Source organism: Heterodontus francisci, unplaced genomic scaffold, assembly GCF_036365525.1.
Source record: "Heterodontus francisci isolate sHetFra1 unplaced genomic scaffold, sHetFra1.hap1 HAP1_SCAFFOLD_174, whole genome shotgun sequence".
Classification (NCBI taxonomy): domain Eukaryota; kingdom Metazoa; phylum Chordata; class Chondrichthyes; order Heterodontiformes; family Heterodontidae; genus Heterodontus; species Heterodontus francisci.
The window spans coordinates 2,493,550-2,517,379 of NW_027141730.1; the positions used below are offsets into that span (position 1 = coordinate 2,493,550).

At 45.1% G+C, this 23,830-nt stretch overlaps 1 protein-coding gene across 1 annotated transcript in view; it reads left to right on the forward strand.

Moving 5' to 3' along the window:
* The window catches only part of LOC137364572 (histone H2A-like), a 185,839-nt gene extending 162,316 nt beyond the window's left edge, over positions 1-23,523 (forward strand). The window contains exon 2 of the mRNA XM_068027694.1: positions 23,449-23,523. Within this exon, the coding sequence (XP_067883795.1) occupies positions 23,449-23,523 (75 nt within the window). The remainder of the gene's footprint in view (positions 1-23,448) is intronic.
* The last annotated feature ends 307 nt before the right edge of the window (positions 23,524-23,830 follow it).

Here is a 23,830-nt window from a genome sequence, read left to right on the forward strand (position 1 = left end):
TATTAGCCCATGTTCGACCAAGTGCCAGTTAATTTTCTCCTGGATAATTGTCTCTAAAAGTTTCCCCACCACTGACATTAGACGATCTGGTCTGTAGTTCCTGGGTTTATCTCTCTTTTTAAACTGGGCTGTAAAATTAGCAATCCTTGCAGACTTATCTTTCAGTTCTGGAAAGTCTATTGAGGACAATCTCTTTGGGCATGACTTTAACCAATTAAAGCAACAGGATACTTGATTAATAAGTCCAGAACTTTTATTGAGAGTAAAATAGTACTTAATAATTGGAAGTAAAATTATCTTGAACAAACTTGGGGAATATAACTTTACAGCTCTTGCAGGTGTGTGGACTGGTCGAGCTTGGTCTCAGAGTGTCACGGTCCTCTTAGTCCAGTCTAGATCCCTCATCAGGTGGAGAACTTGGTCGATGATCTGAGCCTTTACCCCTGAGGTCTTGTCGTGTTCCTGCACACTGAAACCTTACAAAATCCCTACTTTTAACCCCTGGATGGCCATCAAACCACCTTGTAAAATAATAATTGGTCTGAGCTGTTGCTAGGTACATTCAATTAATGATGTCTTCCACTAACAGTCACCTGTCCTCAGAATCTCAGACACGAGTACGATGGAGTGGTATCACACTGTCTCCCAATCTGATCTGAAACAAGTTTCCTATTCATTAAATCGAGACTCTTGAAAATGCTGGAAATACTCAGCAGGTCTGATAGCATCTGTGGAGAGAGAAACAGAGTTAACGTTTCAGATCTGTGATCTTTCATCAGAACTGGGCTGAAATTGTCTGAGGGACTGAGATTGTGGAATCAATTTCAGGGTCAAAAACATTGTACTCTGTAAGGATAGGAAGATGGTGATTATTAAGTATAGTGCAAGAATATAGATGCTTTTACATTATTTGAATCAACATTGATTTAAACCTTGTGCTCACGAAACCTATCTTTTGATCAAAATGACACTGATAACAATGGAAAAAGCAACACATGCAGTTCACGACCACAGGACTTTGTAAAGCCTTTTACAGTCAATGAAGGACTTTCCAAGTGTAGTCACTGTACAGTACAATACAATACCCTACAATAAGGATATTTCACATTCGAGTCACGCAAGTCCCAGGCAATGACCTTCTGAAACAAGAGAGAATCTAACCATCTCCCCTTGACATTCAACAGCATTACGTTTGCTGAATCTCCCACTATCAACATCCTGGGGGTTACCATTGACCAGAAACTGAACTGCAGTAGCCATATAAATATCATGGCTACAAGAGCAGGTCAGACACTAGGAATCCTGCGGCAAGTAACTCGCCTCCTGACTCCCCAAAGCCTGTCCCCTATCTACAAGGCACAAGTCAGGAGTGTGATGCAATACTCTCCATTGCCTGGATGGGTGCAGCTCCAACAACACTTAAGAAGCTCAACGTCATCCAGGACAAAGCAGCCCACTTGATTGGCGCCTCATTCACTATATTCACTCTCTCTATCACCAACACACAGCGTGTACCATCCACAAGATGCACTGCAGCAACGCAGCAAGCCTCCTTCCACAGCACCTTCCAAACCCGTGACTTCTACCTCCTTGAAGGACAAGGGCAGCAGATGCATGGGAACACCACCACCTGCAAGTTCCCCTCTGAGCCACACACCATCCTGGAATTGGAACTATATCACCGTTCCTTCACTGTGGCTGGGTCAAAATCCTGGAACTCCCTTCCTAACAGCACCACATCGACTGTAGTGGTTCAAGAAGGCAGCTCACCACTACCTTCTCCAGGGAATTAGGGATGGGCAATAACTGCAATAAATAAAAATAAAATCAATAAAAAATGATAATATCCTGTAATCCCCAAAAGTAGAAAATACATATGAAAATGAAAATATAATAAAACACAGTCAGCATGGATTTCACAAAGAAAGTCTTGATTAACCTTATCTTTGAAGAATCAACAGCAAGAGTAATATAGCAGATGTAGAAGAGTTTAAGTTAATAAAGCCTCATCCTTTTAAGTGCTTGAACCAACAAATTGTGGGTTAATAAATAAGCACACTAACTGACAGAGCTGGGTGTTGTGCTTTCTCGATTCCCCTAAAGTAGGGTGTCAATGAGTTAAATCTTCAGGTTGCTGCAACCAGAATAGCCATTGTCCACGATCAGTTTTACTGTTATAAATAAAGATGGAACATTCATTGTGAATCTATAGAAACAGTCTGGTCCTGCACACTGCAGACACATCCACGTCATCACCAACCAGCTCTCCTATAATTGATGCAGTTATTTGACTTTTCCCCATTAGCTCCATGGAATTAATTTTGAAAGATTTTAAATTCCAAGAAGTTTTGTTAATATTCAGCCCTTGAGAAGAAATCATTCCCTGGCCACAGTGGAGAGAGCATTAATTATAAAACAGTAGACTACCAGGTAACACAGTGAAAGCTTATCAGCTAATCTAGAATTACTTGGTTTTCTTACTGTTGCTCTTGTTATTTGGTTTTTCATCCTTTTCAGTTCCTGACTCCGAATATTATTGTGATTAAATGTGAAAAGATGCACTGTGTCTCAGCCCCGGTATATTGGCTCTTTCTCTGTACAGTGCTGTATACACTCAGATACTGACAGTGTCTCTCCCTCCCTCAACTTTCCAGCCCTGACGGTGCAGAATGCGCTGCTCAAAGTTACACATTCTGACTGTTTGCAGTTGATTAGTGAGAGATTATTAACGTATCCTTCTGCAGCGCTGCCTCGGTTAATAACAGCAGATCGAAGTCACATTTCAGATACAGAAACAGACGCATCAATTATTCACTCTTTCCCAGAGTGAGTGAGGCCGGGACAAGCAGCAACATTCCAGCCCCACACTCTGCAATTACCCAGCACCAGCGGAAAGCAGTGAATACAGATTCAATCAGTGGGTTAATGTCCATTACAGGGATGCAAGATTCCACAGCCCAGGACAAACATCCCCATACACTGAGCATTCCAGCAACATTGAACAAGTTCCTGAACTGAGTGAACCTTTCAAAGTACAGAAGTGATGACGAGGTCAAAAAGGTCTGAACAGTTGAGGTGACTGAGCGGTTTCAGCTTCTCTGTTCAGGTTGCAGCTTTCACTGGAGGCATGTGTTTAAATCCCACTTCTGACAACTTGATTTTCAGTTACTTTGCAGAGCTTCCTTGAAGGTTTGAGGTGGAGTAAATACTGAGGAACTGTTTCTAACTGCTGAACGGTCCATAACGAAGGTTACAGATTTAAAGAGACTCACAAAACCAGAAGGAACTTGAGGAAAAATTCCTTTCTGCAACGTGTGGTTAGGATTTCAGTTATGTGGTTAGATTGGAGAAGCTGGGGTTGTTCTCCTTAGAGAGGAGATTTGATAGAGGTGTTCACAATCATGAGGGGTCGTGACATACCCAATAGAGAGAAACTGTTGGTAGAAGGATTGAGACTCAGGTAAAAGCTGTGGCTCAGTTGGTCACACTCACCTCGAAATCACAAGTTTCTGGTTTCAGATTTCACAGCTGAAACTCCAGTGCAGCACTGAGGGTGTTGAAGGTGCTGCCTTTCAGGTGTGATGTTAAACCAAGACCTGGTCTGCATGTTTGGGTGAATGTAAAAGATCCCATGCTGCAATTTCAAACAAGTGAAGAGCAATTCTCCCTGGTGTTGTGATCAATATTTGCCTCTCAATCAGATCAGTTGGTCATTATCACATTGCTGTTTGTGGGTATTAGCTGCTGCATTTCTGACATTACAACATTGATTACACTTCAAAAGTATTTCATTGTCTACAAAGTGCTTTGATATGTCCAGTGGTCTTGAAAGGTGCTATTTAAATGCAAGTCTTTTCTTTCTTTATCACAACACATTGCTGTGTAAAAAATGGTTCTTCATGTCATCTCTGGTTCTTCTGCCAATCACCTGATATCTGTGTCCTCTGCTTACTGACCCTTTTACCACTGGAAACAGTTTCTCCTTATTTAAACTATTGAAAACCTCCATGATTTTGAACAAATGTGTCAAATCTCTTCTGAATTTTCTCTGCTGCAAGGAGAACAACCCCAGCTTCTTCAATCTCTCCACATAACTGAAATCCCTCACCCTGTTACCATTGTGGTAAATCTCTTTTTTATTCTTTCCTGGGTTGTGGGCACTGCTGACACAATGTGATTCCTGTCAATGGAGCGGCCCGCTGACATCATCGGACTGTGCCAAGCTGTGCATAGGCACAGCTGCATCTTGCCAGGATTAAGTGGCACATGCGCAGGATGATGTCATTGCGTAGCGCCAACGTCATCGCATATCCGCGCCTGGTCCATCTTCGTCATGTGCGCGAAAGCATCATCGGGTATCCAGCCCCTCACTCAGCTGGAGGAAGCGGCTGAATAGGAGACTTTGAGGCTGGAGCTCTCCCCACTCGGCAACTCGCTCCAGGCCTCGACGCTTCCTCCCCTCAGCCGCTCGCTCCACACCTCGATGCTCCCCTGGCCGATCGTTCCCCGCTGGCGTCACCGAGCTCTCTGGCTGCTCGCTCTCAGCCCCCCAATCCCCGCTCCAGCTGCTAGCTCTAGGCCGTGCCACTTCCCTCCTCTAGGCCACTCACTACTCGCTCCTATGTCACACTTTGCAGCCCACCTTACTTCTTCGGGCGGCGCGTGGAGACTGGACAAACGTGGGAGCAAGTGGCCGAGAGAAGGGAAGCAGCGCAGCATAGAGCTAGCAGCTGGAGGGGAGGGGGGGGTGGGGAGTGAGCAAGCGACCAGAGAATTGGGTGACGCGATCGGGGGACAATCGTCCAGGGAAGTGGGGGGAGCAGTGAGCTCTGGAGTGAGCGACTGTGGAGGGTGGAAGCGGCCGGTGCGAAGGAGGGGGAGGAAGCGAGTTGTGCCACCTAGTGGTTGTGTTGTCAGCAAACGCAGCCTTTATTGTCGATCCTTAATTGCCCTTGAGAAGGTGGTGGTGAGCAGCTTATTTGAGCCACTGCAGTCCATGTGTTGTATAAACAACAGTGCTGTTGGGAAGGGAGTTCCAGGATTTTGATCAAGTGACAGTGAAGGAACGGTGATATAGTTCCAAGTCAAGATGGTGTGTAGCTTGGAGGGGAGCTTGCAGATGGTGGTGTTCCCATTCATTCAATGTCCTTCCAGGTTCTCAAGGTCGGGCGTTTGGAAGGTGTTGTTGAAGGAGGCTTGGTGAGTTGCTGCAGTGCATCTTGTAGATGGTACACACTGATGCCACTGTTCACTGGTGGTGCAGGGAATGAATATTTCAAGTCGTGGATGAGGTGCTGATCAAACGAGCTGCTTTGTCCTGGACGGTGTTGAGTTTCTTTGGTGTTGTTGGAGCTCCACTCATCCAGGCAAGTGGGGAGTATTGCATCACACTCCTGACTTGTGCCTTGTAAATGGTGGACAGGAGGTGAGCCAGTCACAGCAGAATTTCCAGCCTCTGACCTGCTCTTGTAGCTATGCTATTTATATGGCTGATCCAATTCAGTTTCTGCTCAATGGTAACCCCCAGAATGTTGATAGTGAAGGATTCAGCAATGGTAATGTCATTGAATATCAAGGGGAGATGGTTAGATTCTCTCTTGTTGGAAATGGTCATTGCCTGGCATTTTTGTTGCGTGAATGTTACTTGCCACTTGTTAGCCCAAGCCCAATGTTGTCCAGGTCTTTCTACATGTGGACTTGCACTGCTTCAGTATCTGAGGAGATGTTAATGCGACAGAACATTTTGCAATCATCAGCGAACGTCCCCACTTCTGACCTTATTACAGAGGGAAGGTCATTGATGAAGCAGCTGAAGATGGTTGGGGCCTAGGACACTACCCTGAGGAAGTCCTGAGTGATGTTCTGGGACCGAGATTTTTGGCCACCAACAAGCATCACCATGTTCCTTTGCGCGATGTATGACTCCAACTAGTGGAGAGTTTTCCCCTGATTAAAATTGACTTCAATTTTGCAAAGGCTCCTTGATGCTCTTGGCAAGAGCAGTCACTGTCACCTCACCTCACCTCACCTCCTGAATTCAACTCTTCTGCCCATATTTGGGCCAAGGCCATAATCAGGTCAGGAACTGAGTGGCCCTGGCGGAACCCAAAATGAGCAATGAAGAGCAGGTTATTGCTGTGTAAGTGCTGCTTGATAGCACTGTCAACGACACCTTCCATCACTTTACTGATGATCAAGAGGAGGCTGATGGGGCAGTAATTGACCGGGTTGGATTTGTCCTGCTTTTTCTGTACAGAACATACCTGGGCAATATTCCACATTGCCGGGTAGATGCCAGTGTTGTAGCTGTACTGGAACAGCTTGGCTGGTGGCACGGCTAGTTCTGGAGCATAAGTCTTCAGCACTACAGCCGGGATGTTGTCAGTATCCAGAGCCTTCAGCCATTTCTTGATTTTCTTTTTATTCATTCATGGGATATGGGCGACGCTGGCCAGGCCAGCATTTGTTGCCCATCCCTAATTGCCCTTGAGAAGGTGGTGGTGAGCTGCCTTCTTGAACCGCTGCAAATATCATGTGGAGTGAATTGGATTAGCTGAAGATTGGCATCTGTGATGCTGGGGACCTCAGGAGGAGGCCGAGATGGATCATCAACTTGGCACTTCTGGCTGAAGGTGGTCGCAAATGATTCAACCTTGTATTTTGCACTGATATGCTGGTCTCCCCTATCATTAAGGATGGGAATATTTGTGGAGCCTTGACCTCCTGTTAATTGTTTAATTATCCACCACCATTCAGGTCTGGATGTGGCAGGACTGCACTGCTTTGATCTGATCTGTTGGTTGTGAGATCGCTTAGCTCTGTCTATTGCATGCTGCTTCCAGTGTTTGACATGCAAGTAATTCTGTGTTGTAGCTTCACCAGGTTGACACCTCATTTTTAGGTCTGCTTGGTGCTGCTCCTGACATGCCCTCCTGCACACTTCATTGAACCACTCTTGCTCCCTTGGCTTGATGGTAATGGTAGAGTGAGGGATATGTCAGGCCATGAGGTAACATATTGTGTTTAAATACAATTCTGCTGCTGCTGATGGCCCACAGTGCCTCATGGATGCCCAGTTTTGAGCTGCCAGATCTGTTCATTTCTTCCCTCAGAAATAATTGGAAAACAAATTCCTCAGGAATGCATGAACTAAATAAAAAGGAGAGAGAAATAAATACTGACAAAATAGATGGCAGCATTTGGAAGGTAAAAAGATTTCAGTTTTATTATTGATGAGTGAGAGGAATATATCACACTTTGGGGCTTCTGGAAGTGGATTTCCTGATAATCTGGGGAATTGATGGGAAGCTGCTTCATGGTTGGTGGAACAAATTCCCGCCCTTGGGGTGGAGCCAACAGCTGCATCCGTCCAATAACAGACAGAGTAGAAGTACTGTATCAGGTCTTGTTCGCTCAGTTGGTAGAGCATGAGACTTTTAATCTCAGGGTCTTGGATTTGAGACCCTTGTTGTGTGGTTGTTCTTCCCTTTTTCAGTCTTCATCGGCAGAGAGTTCAATGAGTATTTGAAATTAAATTCAACAACATCACCAGATTTCAACTGCCCCCCCCAGTGTAGTTGACAGGACCCTCAACCTCTGCCCTCCGCCTTCCCCTCCCTCCCAGAACTGCGACAGGGTTCCCCTTGTCCTCACTTTCCACCCCACCTGCCTCCACATCCAAAGGATCATCCTCCACCATTTCCGCCACCTCCAGCGTGATGCCACCACCAAACGCATCCTCCCCTCCCCTGTCAGCATTCTGAAGGGTTTGTTCCCTCCACGACAGCCTGGTCCACTCCTCCATTACCCCAACACCTCGTCCCCTTCCCAAGGCACCTTCCCATGCAATCGCAGGAGATATAATACCTGCCCTTTTCCCTCCTCTCTGCTCATTATCCAAAGCCCGATACACTCTTTTCAGGTGAAGCAGCGATTTACTTGTACTTCTTTCAATTATGTATACTGTATTCACTGCTCACAATGCAGTCTCCTCTAAACCGGGGAGACCAAACGCAGATTAGGTGGAACGCCTCTGCTCAGTGCGAAAGCATGACCCTGAGCTTCTGGTTGCTTGCCATTTCAACACTGCCCTCTGTTCTCATGTCAACATTTCTGTCTTTGGCCTGTTCCAGTGTTCCAGTGAACATCAACACAAGCTCGAGGAGCAGCACCTGACCTTTCGATTCAGCACTCTGCAGCCTTGTGGACTGAACATTGAGTTCAATAACTTCAGAGCATGACTGCTGTCAGGCAACCACAAGCATTAACACACTCTTTGCCTTTGTCCCAGGACAGCTTTGTTATTTAATCTCTCCTGCCCTCTGCCCTATCAAACAACTTCCCCTTTGTTCTCTCGCACACACCCCTCCCCTTCACTTGTTTAAAACCTAATTCTTTTTTAACCTTTGTCTGTTCTGATGAAAGGTCACAGACCTGAGATGTTTTCTCTGTTTCTCTCTCCACAGATGCTGCCAGACCTACTGAATATTTCGAGCACTTTTTGTTTTTATTTCAGATTTCCAGCATCTGCAGTATTTGGCTTTTATTATGTCAGAAAGTCTTTCCTTGATTCAGGACTCTTACCTCTCTCCAGAATCTCTCTGCTAAAGATTGAACTTTATCTCATTTCACTCACAGCTCAGGGTCAGTGCTGCTCAGTGGGACTTCTGGCTGTCTCCCACTTCACAATCCATCAGTACTGAGAAAACAATGGGGAATATTGCTCACATGTTGTGTTCTGTAACATTTTACAAACACTTTAATGTATATATTGTCTTCCAAAGCAGTGACAGAATGGTGGCTTTAGTGTGTTGTTGAAATAGCTTTGTTGAGTTCGTGCTGTACTAACAGTTAAACAGTTCTTGGTTCAATCCCAGGTTTTGGCACTTTCAACCTCTCCTGTGTCTTTTTCTTTGGCTCCAATGGTCAAGCTGCATGATTTACTCTGAAATTAGCACCAGAGAACCAAGGCACCAGCGAGCATGAGGAGCTGAAATAAGCACAGATCAAATCCACTTAATATTTCTGACTGAAGATGGTTGCAAATGCTTCAGCTTCATCTTTTGCACTGACGTGCTCAGCACCACCATCATTGAGGATGTGAATGTTTTTGGAGCCTCCTCATCTTGTTAGTTATTTAATTATCCACCACCATTTACGACTGGATGTGGCAGGACTGTGGAACTGTGATCTGATCCTGAGGGAGATATCCGTGCGTGGAGTGGCGGGATGTATGGAGAGTGATCCTGAAGAGGGTGTCCAAGACTGGAGTGGAAGCTTTCTGTGAAGGTACAGGAAGAGGCCATTCAGCCCCAGTGTTTTATAAAGGTTTAGCATAACTTATTTGCTTTTATTCTATGCCTCTATTAATAAAGCCAAGTGTCCTGTTTGCTCTTCGCAACCTTTTCAAACCTTGATCAAAAAAGATTGGTGTACATTGTCTCATTCTTCCTCCCAAACTGTATCACTTCACACTTCTCTGTGTAAAATTTTATCTGTTGTGTGAAAGCCCATTTTACCAGTGTGTTTAAGTTCCTCTGAAGTGCATTACTGTCACTGGCATAGGACGCAATTCCCGAGCATTCATTGATGCTATCTCCATGTCAAGAGCAATCTTACACGCTCGCTCAAATGTGGGATTTTGTGCGTTTAGTATCTTTTCTCATCCGCCAATATAAGCACAAATCTGTCTCATAATGTACGATCTAAGAATGTGTCAAAGTTGCAATGTAGTGATAAATTCTTCAGTGCCACAATGTACTCACCAACTGTTTCACTACTTTATGCTTTCTCATTCCAAATTTGTAGATTTCCGTAATCTCGCGTGTCTTCGGGTTGAGCCTCACTTCAGCGAAGAAACAGAAAATTATGATTCAAAGATTACACTGTCAATTATTCACTTCTCTGTCTTCTCCTGAACTTCGAGTTCAGATTTGTTTGTGAAGTTGAGTCACACGTTAAGACAGCACAGTTTTTGTCTTTGTGAAGGAAGTGATTTGGGAATGGCTGTTTGAAACTGTCTCTTCTTGCACAGAAATTCAGTGCAAATACTCAATCACCCACAATTTCATCGAAAGAAATTTGTTCACAATCGCATTCGACATGGAAACTGCTTCAGCATTAATCTCACTGAAGCAGAGTGTGACCATGTTGTATGTTTCAGAGTGTTGGTGCCGTTATGTGTCACTTTTAACCGAGACTGGGACACAACGCAAGGTTGATCCAAGGTTGGAATATATTATCATTCAGGAGCAAGAAAAATCGAAAGGAACTATATAAGAAAACCCAGTGTCCAGATTTGCTCTTACCTTCCAAGAGTGGAGAGGCGAGGAGCAGAGCGGACCTGTGGGGGGAACACCGGGAGCGGAGCCTGTAAATTGACCCCGAGGATCGAGGCCCAGTCTCTTACCTTCCGGGAGCGGAGAGCAGTCAAACCTCTTCCAATGCGCCGGAATATTGAACAAAAAAGGCAAACAGTGACATCAGAGGAGAGCTGCAAGCGGATTGGTTGGTAAGTAGCAGCTGTTTGAATATCTTAAAAAATAAGGGGAAAGTTGGTTTTTTTTTGTTGGAAAAAAAACCTCTGGTGATAAGGTGAGTACTGCTAAAGTTTTCTTTTTTTCAGGACTTTAGATTGTAGTGGGTAGAACAATTACCCTAGTATAATTAGTATTTTTTAATGAAGGCAGTAACTAATTAACCTAAGGGTAAGTCATGACAGGAGAGCTCAGCCCCGTGATTTGCTCCTCCTGAGCTTTGAGGGAAATCAGGGACGCTTCCAGTGTCCCTGGTGACCATGTCTGCAGGAAGTGTATCCAGCTGCAGCTAGTGGCTACCCGCATTACGGAACTGGAGCTGCAGGTGGATTTACTGTGGAGCATCCGCGATGCTGAGGACGTTGTGGATAGCATGTTTAGTGAGGTGGTCACAATGCAGGTAATGGCTGCACAGGCAGAAAAGAGATGGGTGACCAACAGACGGAGTAGCAGATGGTGCAGGAGTCCCCTGTGGCCATCCCCCTCTCAAACAGATATACCGCTTTGGATACTGTTGCGGAGGGATGACCTCCCAGGGGAAAGCAGCAACAGCCAAGTTTGTGGCACCACGGAGGAAAAGTGTTGCAAGAGCTATACTGATGGGGATTCTATAGTAATGGGTGCAGATTGGCGTTTCTGTGGCCACAAACGAGACTCCAGGATGGTATGTTGCCACCCTGGTGCTATGGTCAAGGATGTCTCGGAGCGGCTGCAGGACATTCTGAAAGGGGAAGGTGAGCAGCCAGAGTTCGTGGTCCATATTGGTACTAACGACATAGGCAGGAAGAGAGATGAGGTCCTGCAAAGTGAATGTAGGGAGTTAGGCAGAAGGTTAAAAAGTAGGACCTCTAGGGTTGTAATCTCAGGATTATTCCACGTGATAGTGAGGGTAGGAATAGGAGGATAAGGTAAATGAATGCGTTGCTGAAGACTGGCGAAGGCGGGAGGGCTTCAGCTACTTGGATTATTGGGATCTCTTCTGGTGCAGAGGTGACCTGTACAAGAAGGATGGGTTGCATCTGAACTGGAGGGGGACCAATATCCTTGCAGAGAGGTTTGCTAGTACTAATCAGGAGGGTTTAAACTAGTCTTGCAGGGGGTGGGATCTAAAGTAGTAATCTCTCAGATGAGATTGTTGTGGCAAATGTAGAGGTTAAAGCAAGCAAGTCCAGTAGGCAGACTGGGCAGGGGCAGGACAGGGAGCGTGGAAGGTCTGGTAGGCTAAACTGCATTTACTTTAATGCAAGAAGCCTTACAGGTAAGGCAGATGAACTCAGAGCATGGATCGGTACATGGGATTGTGATATTCTAGCTATTACGGAAACGTGGTTGAGGGATGGGCAGGACTGGCAGCTCAATGTTCCAGGGTACCGAAGCTTTCGACGTGACAGAGGTGGAGGTAAGAGAGGAGGGAGAGTTGCACTATTGATTAGGGAGGACATCACAGCAGTACTTAGAGAGGATATCCGGGGGGGAATGTCCAGCGAGGACCTGTGGGTAGAAGTTAGAAATAAGAAAAGGGTGATCACTTTGATGGGATTATACTATAGGCCCCCCAATAGTCAGAGGGAAGTGGAGGAGCATATATGTAGGGAAATCACAGATAGGTGTAGGAATTATAGGGTTGTAATAGTAGGTGATTTTAACTTCCCTAACATTGACTGGGACTGCCTTAGTGCTCAGGGATCAGATGGGGAAGAATTTGTTAAATGTGTCCAGGATAGTTTTCTGAAGCAGTATATGGATGGTCCTACTAGAGAAGGGGCTACACTCGACCTCCCCTTAGGAAATGAGGATGGGCAGGTGGTTGATGTGCCAGTGGGGGAGCACTTTGGGACCAGTGACCATAACTCTATTAGTTTCAAGATAGTTCTGGAAAAGGATAGGACTGGTCCTCAGGTTGAAGTCCTAAATTGGGGGAAGGCTAATTTCGATGGCATCAGACAGGAACTCTCAAAAGTTGAATGGGAGAGGCTGTTTGCAGGTAAGTGGGAGGCTTTTAAAAATGAGATAGGAAGAGTTCAGGGCAGGCATGCTCCTGTTAGTTGGAAGGGTAAGCTGACAAGTTTAGGGAACCTTGGTTGACGAGGGATATTGAGGTCTGGTCAGGACAAAGAAGGAGGCATATGTCAGGTATAGGCAGCTGGGATCGAGCGACTCACTCGAGGAGTATAGGGAGACTACACTTAAGAAGGAAATTAGGTGGGCGAAAAGGGGCCATGGGATTTCCCTGGCACATAAGATAAAGGAGAATCCTAAAAGATTCTATAAGTATATTAAGAGTAAAAGGGTAGCTAGTTAGAGAGTAGGTCCCCTTAAGGATCAGTGTGGCAATCTATGTGTGGAGCCACGGGAAATGGGCGAGGTCTTAAATGAATATTTCTTATCCGTATTTACCGTGGAGAAGGTCATGGAAGCGAGTGAGTTCAAGGGAAGGAACACTGATATCCTGGAGCATATCAACATTACAAAGGATGAGGTGTTGGAGGTTTTGAAGTGCATTAAGGTGGATAAATCCCCAGGGCCTGACCAGGTGTATCCTAGGATGCTATGGGAAGAAAGGGAGGAGATTGCTGGGGCCCTGGCAGAGATTGTTGTGTCATCGTTAGCCACGGGTGAGGTACCGGAAGACTGGAGGATAGCTAATGTTGTGCCTTTATTAAGAAGGGCAGAAGGGATAAGCTAGGAAACTACAGGCCGGTGAGTCTTACATCAGTGGTGGGAAGGTTATTGGAAGGGATTCTGAGAGACAGAATTTATATGCTTCTGGAAAGGCATGGTCTGATTCGCGATAGTCAGCATGGCTTTGTGCGTGGGAAATCATGTCTCACGAATTTGATTGAGTTTTTCAAGGAAGTGACCAAGAGGATTGACGAGGGCAGGGCGATGGATGTTGTCTACATGGACTTTAGCAAGGCCTTTGACAAGGTCCCACTTGGTAGGCTGGTCCAGAAGGTTCGAACAAATGGGATCCAGGATGAGCTCGCAAATTGGATGCAAAATTGGCTTGGTGATAGGAGGCAGAGGGTGGTAGTGGACGGTTGTTTTTCAGATTGGAGGCCGGTGACCAGTGGTGTGCCGCAGGGATCGGTGCTGGACCCCCTGTTGTTTTTCATATATATGAATGACTTGGATGTGAATGTAAGGGGCATGATTAGTAAGTTTGCAGAAGACACCAAAATTGGTGGTATAGTGGACAGTGAAGAAGGTTGTCTAAGGTTACAACAGGATATAGATCAACTGGGAAAGTGGACAAGGGCTTGGCAAATGGAATTTAATGCAGACAAGTGTGAAGTGATGCATTTTCTGAAGTTAAGCCAGGGCAGGACATATACAGTGAATGGCAGGGCTCTGGGGAGTGTTGTTGAGCAGAGAGACCTTGGTGTGCAAGTACATAGTTCCCTGAAAGTGGCAACACAGGTAGACAGGGTGGTGAAGAGGGCGTATGGCATGCTTGCCTTCATCAGCCGAGGCATTGAGTACAAGTGTTAGGACGTCATGTTACAGTTATACATAACGTTGGTTAGGCCATATTTGGAGTACTGTGTGCAGTTCTGGTTGCCGCATTACAGGAAAGATGTGATTAAGCTAGAAAGGGTGCAGAAAAGATTCACAAGGATGTTGCCTGGTTTGGAGGGCATGAGTTATCAAGAGAGATTGGACAGGCTGGGTCTGTTTTCCCTGGAGCGAAGGAGGCTGAGAGGAGACATGATAGAGGTATATAAAATTATGAAAGGCATAGATAGCATAGATAGCCAGAGTCTGTTTCCCATGGGAGGGTGACTAAAATTAGAGGGCATAGATTTAAGGTGAGAGGGAGGAGGTTTAAAGGGGATCAAAGGGGTAAATTTTTCACATAAAGAATCGTGGGTATCTGGAATGAGCTGCCTGAGGAGGTGGTGGAGGCAGGAACAGTAGTGACAATTAAGAGGCATCTAGACAGGTACTTGAATGAGCAAGGCAGAGAGGGATATGGAATTAATGCAGGCAGGTGGGATTAGTATAGATAGGCATTATGGTCGACATGGATGCGGTGGGCCGAAGGACCTGTTTCTATGCTGTACGACTCTAAGACGATTTGAGAATCTGAAGATCCGTTTGGGGAAAGCGAATCAGAGCAGAATGAAGGGTGAACTGTCCGACTGACCAGAAGAGATGAAGACACAGCTCAGTCAGCACGTTCCCCTGGTTTATGATGCTGGAATATTTCTCACACAGAAATTATTCAACCCAATGACAAACATTCTTACAGCTGATAATTTATGCGACTGATTTAAGGACTGTCTCTCATGTGGTCACCGAGTGACGGTGAAAAGATATTAAACTTTGTTCCATTCAGTCCAGCTGCGATGAACTTTGAATGTTTCCGCCTTTTATAAACATTATTTGAAGGGTCTCGGTAACAGTATTCAGTGTTGATGAGAGTGGGGTCTGGGTGAGCAGCTGCTGAGTGTGACAGGGTCAGGACTGGATGCAGGAAGTTCTCTGACAGTCTCTCTCTCTCTCTCTCTCTGATGGGTTTGAGTTGATTTACAACTGGCAGCTGTTGGTGTTTCGATAAATGAAGGAAGTTCTCTAACCATTTTTTGGACAGACAGTGTAGCATAAGAATGTTAAGGGTTAATGCTGAAGACAGTGGGATCAACCTCTCCCACTGTCAGAGTGATGATGTAACAGTCACATGAGATAAGATTTGGGAGAAGAGAGAGCAGCACCAAGGGTGCCAGCTTAGGAGGCTTGATGAGTGTGTATATAGTATTGTGTAAATTAGAAAAGAGTTCTTAGTTCTTTCAGCAGGAAATGTGTCCAGATAATATTGAGAAACTCACAATTTTATTATTCAGGAGTCGGAACACAGATATTAATTCCAAGTGACAGTTCTGGGTTTATTTCACAAAAAAAGTAGTGAATAATATTGCTCACTGATTGAAATCCCCCAGTGAGGAAACAGTTAAACAGGTGATCTGTTGGGGCATCCTTCAATCCAAGGTTTCGGCAGCATTTAATCTCCCTTTTTGGTGAAATTCTCTGTTATTTGCAACTTTTTTATCCAGCTTTGATGGGCAAGTGAAAAAACTGAAAAAAGTGAACAGTTCCATCCTTTCTTTTCTTCCTTCTTCCCTTCTTTCCATCAGTTTCTCTTTTCTGTCCCAGATCAATATAATGATGAGAATCCCAATTTAATCTGTTGTTTCTGGTGTTTTATCCATTCCAATTAAAATTCAACATTCCAGTCAAATCTATTTGTTTTTCCACAGTGTCTCTCCATGTGTTTTATTCTGTTGTATTCTCTCACAGTCTGTTTGATGATCAATGTTACATCTCACTCTCTGTTCTGGTGAAGATCAGAAGCAGTAATATCTGTTTACACCACCTGACAAGTCGGCTGAGGCTGTGTCTCTCTGATCATGTGGAGTTAAAGCAATTCTTCCAGTCAGTTCAGTTGTCATTTCATGAGAAATTAGAAGTCATCATGACATCGTCAGTGACCTAATGGTTCAGGTGTCTGAGTGATGTCGATCATGATGTGATCAAATGTTTGTATGTTCCAGTCTTTCCGTGGTGAGTTTTCACACTGAGTAGAAATGTGTTGGACATGGTCTGGAATGTTTCACACCGCTCCATTCCCAACAGGCCTTGACCTGATGTGATGGAAATTTCATTTACTTACAGAAGCTACATTTCCATCATTGCACATCTGTCTGCACAGTCAGGATCTGAGCTGAAGGTGACCATCACACCAAAACAGTTGACAAGGTGGCGGAGAGGTTAACATGATGGATTGTTAATCTATTGTGCTTTGCGCGTGTGGGTTCAAATCCCATCCTTGTTGTTAGTTTATGAACTGTCTAGTGCATTGTTGTTTCCAGGGGGGGAAATTCTGTGTTAAGTCAGCCTGGAAAACTGTTCTTGTCAATATCTTGGCGGCGCAGTGGTTAGCGCTGCAGCGTCACAGCTCCAGCGACCTGGGTTCAATTCCGGGTACTGCCTGTGTGGAGTTTGCAAGTTCTCCCTGTGTCTGCGTGGGTTTTCTCTGGGTGCTCTGGTTTCCTCCCACATGCCAAAGACTTGCAGGTTGATAGGTTAATTGACCATTATAAATTGCCCCTAGTATAGGTAGGTGGCAGGGAAATATGGGGATGTGGTAGGAATATGGGATTGGTGTAGGATTAGTATAAATGGGTGGTTGATGGTCGGCACAGACTCGGTGGGCCGAAGGGCCTGTTTCAGTGCTGTATCTCTGAACTAAATATCTAGAAGGTGATTCCAGAATTGTTTATACTTAATTAAAATTGAGACAGACAATTGGAATTCTTCACCAAATTGGACTGGAATGAAGATCAAATTGGGATCACGAAAAGGAGGAAGATTTTTCCCTCCCTCCCTTCCTTCCATCTTTACTTTCTCTGGATTTACACCAAATGAAAGACTAACGGGAAAAGCAAACGGCGAGGGAGCGGGAGCAGAACATTATCCTTTGGCAAGAAATTTATTTTCTAATCTTCTTGATAGATTAAGTGAGTGAGCAATGCTTTGACAGATGGAGTTTAAAATGAGGGGTCATCCAGGACCTACGAAAGATAGATCAGAGTGTTTTTTATAAGTGGTGAGATGTTAGAAACTGGAGAAGCAGAGACCCGAGTGCTGAATCACTAAAAGCTAGTGGACTGGTAGAAAATAATGTGAAAGGCTAATGGAATCTGAAGATTGGAACTTATGTTGTAGTTATATAAAGCTCTGTGCTCCTGAAGTAAATGTCCAAGCCTGAATTGTGGGGAATCTGTGGAGAGTGATTTGGTTTTTATTCATTCTTGGGCGCGAGTATCGCTGATAAGTCTAGCATTTATTACCCATCCCTAATTGCCCTTGAGAATGTAGTGGTGAGCTGCCTTCTGGAACCACTGCAGTCCATATGGTGTAGGAACACCCACAGTGCTATTGCAGAGGGAGTTCCAGGATTGTGACCCAACAATAGCGAAGAAATGGCGATATAGTTCCATGTCAGGATGTTGAGTGACTTGGAGGGGAAACTGCAGATAGTGAGTTCCCATGCATCTTCTGCCCTTGTCCTTCGAGGTGGTAGTGGTCACGGGCTTGGAAGGTGCTGTTGAAGGATACTTGGCAAGTTACTGCAGTTCATATGGAGACGGTACACACTGCAGCCACTGTGTACTGGTGGTGGAGGAAGTGAATGTTTAAGGTGGTGGGTTAGGTTCTGATCAAGTGGGATGCTTTGTCCTGGATGGTGTTGAGCTTCTTGAGTGTTGTTGAGTGAGGTGTATTCCATCACACTCCTGACTTGTGCCTTGTAGATAGTGGACAGGTTTTGGTTTATCAGGAGGTGAGATACTTGCTGCAGAATTCCCAATCTCTGACCTATGCTTATGGCCGCAGCATAGATGTGACTGGTCCATTTTAGTTTCTGGTCAATGGTAACCCCCAAGATGTTTATGGTGAGGGATTCAGCGATGGTAATGCTGCTGAATATCAAAAGGTGGATGGTTTGATTTTCTCTCATTGGAGATGTTCACTGCTTGGCACTTGTGTGGCCAGAAGGTTGCTTGTCACTTATCAGCTGAAGCCTGAACGTTGTATCGGTCTTGCTGCTTGTGGGCACAGACTGCTTCAGTATCTGAGGAATTGTGAATCAGCAGGGAACATTCCCGCTTCTGACTCTTCTGAGTCAACAATGAAACAGCTGAGGATGTCTGGACCTAGGACACTACCCTGAGAAACTCCTGAGGCAATGTCCTGGGCTGAGATGATTGGCCTCCACTAACCACAACCATCTTGCTTTGTGCGAGGTACGACTCCACCAAGTGGAGAGTTTTCCCCCGATTCCAATTGACTTCAATTTTGCTAGGGATCCTTGATGCCACACTCACTCAAGGGCAATCACTCTCACCTCTACTCTGGAATTCCACTCATTCGTCTCTGTTTGAACCAATCTGCAATGAGGTTATAAGAACAGAAGAACAGAAGAAATAGTAGCAGGAGTAGGCCATTTTGCCCCTCGAGCCTGCTCCGCCATTCAATAGGATCATGGCTGACCTGATCATGGCCTCACTCCCACTTTCTTCCTGCTCCCCATAACCCTTGACTTCCTGGTAGATAAAAGTCTATCGAACTCAGTCTGGAAGACATTCAATGATCCAGCCTCCATTGCTCTCTGCGCTAGAGAATTCCAAAGATTAATGAATCTCTGAGAGAAGAATTCCGCCTCATTTCCTTCTTAAATGGAAAACCCCTAATTCTGAAACCGTGTCCCTGAGTTCTAGATTCCACCATGAGGGGAAATATCCTCTCAGCATCTACCCCGTCAAGCCCCCTCAGAATCTTATATGTTTCAATACGATCACCTATCATTTTTTCTCAGTTCCAATGAGTACAGGTCCAGCCTGCTCAACTCTCCTCATAAGACAACCCCTTCATTACAGGAATGAATCCAGTGAACCTTCTCTGAATTGCCTCCACTGCAAGGATATCCCTCCTTAAATAAGGAAACCAAAACTGTACACGGTACTCCAGGTGTGTTTTCACCAACACCCCTGTACATTTGCAGCAAGACTTCTCTACTTTTGTCCTCCATTCCCCTTGAAATAAAAGGTAACATTCCATTTGCCTTCCTAATTATTTGCTCTACCTGCATGCCAACTTTTAGTGATTCATGTACAAGGACACCCAGATCCTTCTGCACCGTAGCATTCTGTAGTCTCTTGCAATTTAAGTAATATTTTGCTTTTCCATTCTTCCTCCCAAAGTGGATAACCTCACATTTTCCCATATTATAGTCTACCTGCTAGTATTTGCTTGGAGCCGAGAGACCCTGGCAGAACCTAAACTGAGCATCGATGAGAAGATTATTGCCAAGTGTGTGGTGCTTGATCGCACTGTTGATGACATCTTCCATCACTTTGCTGATGATTGATAGTGGACTGATGGAGTGGTAATTGGTCAGATTGCATTTGTCCTGATTTTTTTTATGGAGAGGGCACACTTGGGCAATTTTCCACATTGTCGAGTAGATGCCTGTGTTGTAGCTCTACTGGAACAGCTTGGCTGAGAGTGCAGCTAGTTCTGGAGCACAAGTCTTCAGTACTAGAGCCGGAATGTTGTTAGGGCCCATAGTCTTTGCTGTATCGAGTGCCTTCATCTGTTTCTTACTATCATGTGGAATGAATCGAATTGGCTGAAGACTGGAAACTGTGATGCTGGGGACCTCAGGAGGCCGAGATGAATCATCCACTGAGCAATCTCTGACAGAAGATTGTTAGAAATGCTTCAGCTTTGGCTCCAACATCATTGAGGATGGGATAAAAGCAAAATACTGCGGATGCAGGAAATCTGAAACCAAAACAAGAAATGCTGGATTCACTCAGCAGGTCTGGCAGCATCTGTGGAAAGAGAAGCAGAGTTAACGTTTCGGGACAGTGACCCTTCTTCGGAACTGACAAATATTAGAAAAGTCACAGATTATAAACAAGTGAGGTGGGGGTTGGGCAAGAGATAACAAAGGAGAAGGTGCAGATTGGACCAGGCCACATAGCTGACCAAAAGGTCACGGAGCAAAGGCAAACAATATGTTGATGGTGTGTTGAAAGACAAAGCATTAGTACAGATTAGGTGTGAATATACTGAATAATGAACATCAGCAAGTGCAAACCTGAAGAAAAACAACCTGGAAAAACAGTGGGTAAGCAAACTGAACAAACTAAGATGAAATGAAATAAATGCAAAAAAAGATTGTGAAAAATGTAAAAAGGAATGCAAAAAAAAAAGGAAGAAAAATAACTAAAAATGACTAAAAATGAAAGTAAAGTGGGGGGCTGTCATGCTCTGAAATTATTGAACTCAATGTTCAGTCCGGCAGGCTGTAGTGTGCCTAATCGGTAGATGAGATGCTGTTCCTCGAGCTTGCGTTGATGTTCACTGGAACACTGCAGCAATCCCAGGACAGAGATGTGAGCATGAGAGCAGGGGGGAGTGTTGAAATGGCAAGCAACCGGAAGCTCAGGGTCCTGCTTGCGGACTGAGCGGAGATGTTCCGCAAAGCGGTCACCCAGTCTGCGCTTGGTCTCCCCAATGTAGAGGAGACCACACTGTGAGCAGCACATACAGTATACTACATTGAAAGAAGTACAAGTAAATCGCTGCTTCACCTGAAAGGAGTGTTTGGGGCCTGGGATCGTGAGGAGAGAGGAGGTAAATGGGCAGGTATTACACCTCCTGCGATTGCAAGGGAAGGTGCCCTGGGACGGGGACGAGGTGGTGGGGGTAATGGAGGAGTGGACCAGGGTGTCGCGGAGGGAACGATCCCTTCGGAATGCTGACAGGGGAAGGGAGGGGAAGATGCGACTGGTAGTGGCATCACGCTGGAGGTGGCGAAAATGGCGGAGGATGATCCTTTGGATATGGAGGCAGGTGGGATGAAAAGTGAGGACAAGGGGAACCCTGTCACGGTTCTGGGAGGGAGGGGAAGGGGTGAGGGTAGAGGTGCGGGGAATGGGTCGGACACGGTTGAGGGCCCTGTCAACCACAGTGGGGGGAAATCCTCGGTTGAGGAAAATGGAGGTCATATCAGAAGCACCGTCATGGAAGGTAGCATCATCAGAGCAGATGCGTCGGAGACGGAGAAACTGGGAGAATGGAATGGAGTCCTTACAGGAGGTAGGGTGTGAAGAAGTGTAGTCGAGGTAGCTGTGGGAGTCAGTGGGCTTATAATGGATATTGGTAGACAACCTATCCCCAGAGATGGAGACAGGGAAGTCGAGGAAGGGAAGGGAAGTGTCAGAGATGGACCATGTAAAGGTGAGAGAAGGGTGGAAATTAGAAGCAAAGTTGATAAAGTTTTCGAGTTCGGGGCGGGAGCAGGAAACGGCACCGATACAGTCATCAATGTACCGGAAAAAGAGTTGGTGGAGGGGGCCTGAGTAGGACTGGAACAAAGAATGCTCGACATATCCCACAAAAAGACAGGCATAACTAGGACCCATGCGGGTACCCATAGCGACACCTTTTACTTGAAGGAAATGCATGGAGTTGAAGGAGAAGTTGTTCAATGTGAGAACAAGTTCAGCCAGGTGGAGGAGGGTGTTGGTGGATGGGGACTGGTTGGGCCTCTGTTCCAGGAAGAAGCGGAGAGCCCTCAAACCATCCTGGTAGGGGATGGAGGTGTAGAGCGATTGGACGTCCATAGTGAAGAGGAGGCGGTTGGGACCAGGAAAGTGGAAATTGTCAAAATGACGGAGGGCGTCATTGACGTAGGGTGTTTTTCTTCAGGTTTGCACTTGCTGATGTTCATTATTCAGTATATTCACACCTAATCTGTACTAATGCTTTGTCTTTCAACACACCATTAACATATTGTTTGCCTTTGCTCCGTGACCTTTTGGTCAGCTATGTGGCCTGGTCCAATCTGCACCTTCTCCTTTGTTATCTCTTGCCCAACCCCCACCTCACTTGTTTATAATCTGTGACTTTTCTAATATTTGTCAGTTCCGAAGAAGGGTCACTGACCCGAAACGTTAACTCTGCTTCTCTTTCCACAGATGCTGCCAGACCTGCTGAGTGAATCCAGCATTTCTTGTTTTCGTGTCATTGAGGATGGGGATGTTTTTGGAGCATCCTCATCTCATCTGTCCACCTCCATTCATGACTGGATGTGGTCGGACTAAGGACCTGTGATCTGATCGTGAGGGAGATATCCTTGCATGGAGTGGTGGGATCTATGGAGAATGATCCTGACAAGTGTGTGTAAACCTGGAATGGAAGCTTTCTGTGGAGGTACAGGAGTAGGCCATTCAGACTCAGTATTTTATAAAGGTTTTTCATAACTTATTTACTTTTACTCTATGCCTCTATTAATAAAGCCAAGTGTCCTGTTTGCTCTTTGAAGCCTTTTCAAACCTTCTAAGATTGGTGTACATTGTCACTTTGTTCTTGCACCCACTTTAGAATTGTACCATTTCATTTATATGGCCTCTCCTTATTCTTCCTCCCAAATTGTATCTCTTCACAATTCTCTGTGTAAATTTTATCTGCCATGTGAAAGCCCATTTTCCAGTTTTTTTTTTAAGCTCCCCTGACGTGTGTTACTATCACTGGCACAGGATGAAATTCCGGAGCATTCTTTGATGCTATCTCCATGGAAAGAGCAATCTGACACGCTAACTCAAATGTAGGATTTTGTGTGTTTAGTGTCTTTTCTCATTCACCAATATAAGCGCAAATCTGTCTCATAATGTACCGTCGAAGAATATGCCAAAGTTGCAATGTAGTGATAAATTCTTCAGTGCCACAATGTACTCACCAACTGTTTCACTACTTTTCTGCTTTCTGGTTCCAAATTTCTAGCTTGCCGTGATCTCTAGTGGCTTAGGGTTGAAATGTTCCTCTAACTTGGTGATGATTGTTTTGAATGGCACATCTTTTGCCTTGATAGGAGCAGGAAGCTTTGTTAGCTGGTCATACACTTCCAGGCTAATTTCCATTAGCAAAATTGCTTTCTTGCCCTCAAGAATTGCTTTATTCTGAGTCTTGACCTCTATATTTTCATCTTCACATTCCAATATGTTATTAGCTCTGAAAAACATTTCAATTCTTTCAATATATGAACTGAATGGTTCTCGAGCCCTCTCATATGTTCCGAGCCATGTATCCCTTGGGTGTAGCCATATTTTCCCAAAATATCACTTTGAATCGGATGCACACTAAGACCCTGCGGCATCTCATTCAACTGAGGAGACAGTCTGTGGCCCAGGCTTCACACAATCCACCCAAAACCTCCACCATCCGAGCAGGTAGCTCACCAGGAGCTGGCTGATCTTGTTCACTGCAGTCCCTGCTGCTGTTTGCTGCCAATATTTTCGGACTTTTATCTCATCCTCATCACCATTTTCTCTGATATATTCAGGGGGCATCAGCAGAGAAAATGTACACCAAGTGTGGGAAGTGCAAGGACGTGTTTATTTACATCATTACCTCATGAACATAATATACAAATACATTACATGTGTGAATCACATCTTGATCACTATTACCTTTATACCAGATGTGTCTGAATAAATGGAACCCCGTCACAATAAACACTGTCACCTTTCAATGTTTAGCGGAGAGGTTTGACGGCCTGGTGTGTGTGATTCCCACATTAATGTGTTTGTACAAAGTTTGGAGAAAGACGGAGATATGAATAATTTTTTGGGAAATCTTTAAGCATATCTCCATGTCTCTCACGCACAAAGAACTGCAAACACATGGATTCAGAAAGAACCTGAGTGCAAAATCAACAGAAAAAA